The following is a 2,171-nucleotide window of genomic DNA, read 5'->3' as shown; positions in this document are numbered from 1 at the left end:
TGAGATTTCTAGCACGTATAGGCTAACAGTTTTTGTAACATTCAGCTAATATCTCCTCACGATTCGCCAGCTCTCCATTCTCTGAGGACACTGTAAAAAAAACCCGGCCTTCTTCCACAGCCCTGGCTTCATGAACAGGAAATAAACAAAGTGAGGGCAGCCTGCCCCTCAGACAATAACAAAACACTGTGGAGTTTCTAAAGGAGCGCTGAGGTGAGGGGTGTGTGCCTGACAGAATACAGTATTGTCCTGTAATAATCACACTTTCCTTGGATCTACAGATGCTCAGATTAGCGACAAACTACCTGTTCACTCTCTTTTAACTACAGTGTAGCCTATGCTTCAGGTTCTGAGATTTGGTGGAGATGCCAGATGTAATGTAAAATCAACTGATCTAGTGATACTGTATACTGTATCTATCACCTGCCACATCTGGAGATTAGATGTGAGAGTGGATAAGTGACACATAGGGTGCGTCTCATGCAGCGTTTATACGTCCTCCCTCGCTCCTCGATGCCTCGATCCTCACTGATCTACATAAAGAATGATGTGGGGGAAACAATGGGATAGTCTATCCAGTGTTAGTTATAGATCAGTGGGAACGCCCCTCGAGGATCGAGCATCGAGGATCGAGGAGGCATGATGAGAGGCACCCATAGTCAGGTTAATAGTGTTAACATTGTGTTCTGGTCCCTGCAGAACTCTTAGATGATCTTTTCTGAGGAGAGGAAATGAGTGGGCTTGGGCTATCACAGACTCACTCTGCTGTTCCACCAGCGAAAGAGGGAAGATTGTTGCGGCTGGGCTGGCCATAACCAAAACATGACGTATGAACACACACCTTCTATACTCCAACGTTCTGTTTACACACAGACACAGACACACACACAGACACACACACACAGGCACACACACATACACACACACACACACACACATACTGCATCCAAAGAGTCAGCATGTCCAACTCCCTCCTCCTCCTCCTCCTCCTCCTCCACCTCCTCTAAGCCAAAGCACAACCCCACGCTGCTGAATCAGTCCAAACACGCTAACCCTCCAGCATTGGCTCCTATCACTGTTAAGAAGACCAAGCTGAAGCCATCATACCAATCAGACAGACACAGAAAGAAAGAAAGAGTGAGAGAGAGAGAGAGTTAAAGTGGTTTGTTGATACATTCCACAAAAAGCTGTCCTAACTAGGATATCATCACCTGAAGAGTTATACATCTATAGTGCCAGGCTGAGACCATATCTGATCAACAGAAACAGTTCAGGTGGCAACACTGTCCATGGGACTCCTGAGTATCATCACCTTAGGAGCTATGGATCTATAATGCCAGCCTTAGGACATCTGACAGACAAAGAGAGGATTCTAGAAGGAGTGTGGGGTGTTCCAGAACCCTCGATGCCAAGCTCAGAGCATCTGACAGACAGAGAGAGAATCCCCCCTCTGTCACTGCTCACTCACTCACTCACTCACTCACTCACTCACCCCGGTTGGAGCCGCGACTACCTCCCCTTCCATCGCCTCCATCTCCCCCAGCGGCGGCGGCTTGCGGTAGGGCTCCGTGATGACGGGCTCCTTGCGAGGGCTGCGGCCCGACCTGCCATGCATGTTTCTCTCCCCCCCCAAAAAACGCCGCCCGTTACTGTCAGGGTCCTCTCTCCACTCACACAACTCCACTCCACACCACTCCACTCCTGCGGTAAGCAAGCAGCTACTCCGTCGGTTCCCCTACAGTCGGGTCCACAGTGACTGGTGCTCCTGGGCCAGAGTTGTTAGTACTGTTGTCAAGCTGAGTGGCTCCTCTGAGATTAAGTCCTTGTGGCGTGTGCCTTGGAGCCTGAGTTATGGTGTTGTGTAGGAGCCTACATGCCTAGAGGAACTTCTCTGTCTCTTTTTCTGTTTCTCTCTTTTCTCCTCTTCTTCTCTCTCTCTCCTTCACTCCCTCTGTTTCTTTCTCTCTCTCTCTCTTTCTCTCTGTAAAAGTTTCACTGTGGAGGGAGCTGCTTCAATACCAACACTGAGTTGCAGCCCCTCCTCTCTCTCCCTCTCTCTCTCTCTCTCTCTCTCTCTCTCTCCCTCTCTCTTTCTCACTCTCTGTCTCTCCCTCTTTCTCATGCACACTCACACACTGTCACTCTGTGGGATAAGCAGGCCCCTCCTACAC

The 2,171-nt window shown here is 49.5% G+C and overlaps 1 protein-coding gene across 3 annotated transcripts in view; it reads right to left on the bottom strand.

Annotated features, from left to right (window-relative positions):
* The window catches only part of LOC134061843 (dedicator of cytokinesis protein 9-like), an 80,055-nt gene extending 78,104 nt beyond the window's left edge, over positions 1-1,951 (bottom strand). For all 3 annotated transcript variants that reach the window (XM_062517640.1, XM_062517641.1, XM_062517642.1), the window contains exon 1: positions 1,493-1,951. In XM_062517640.1, the coding sequence (XP_062373624.1) occupies positions 1,493-1,615 (123 nt within the window). In that variant the 5' untranslated portion in view covers positions 1,616-1,951. The remainder of the gene's footprint in view (positions 1-1,492) is intronic.
* Between the last annotated feature and the right edge of the window lie 220 nt (positions 1,952-2,171).

The sequence above is a fragment of the Sardina pilchardus genome, chromosome 17, assembly GCF_963854185.1.
Source record: "Sardina pilchardus chromosome 17, fSarPil1.1, whole genome shotgun sequence".
Taxonomy (NCBI): Eukaryota; Metazoa; Chordata; class Actinopteri; order Clupeiformes; family Clupeidae; genus Sardina; species Sardina pilchardus.
Note: the sequence above shows the minus strand (reverse complement) of the source record. Positions and strands in the feature narration are given on the sequence as shown.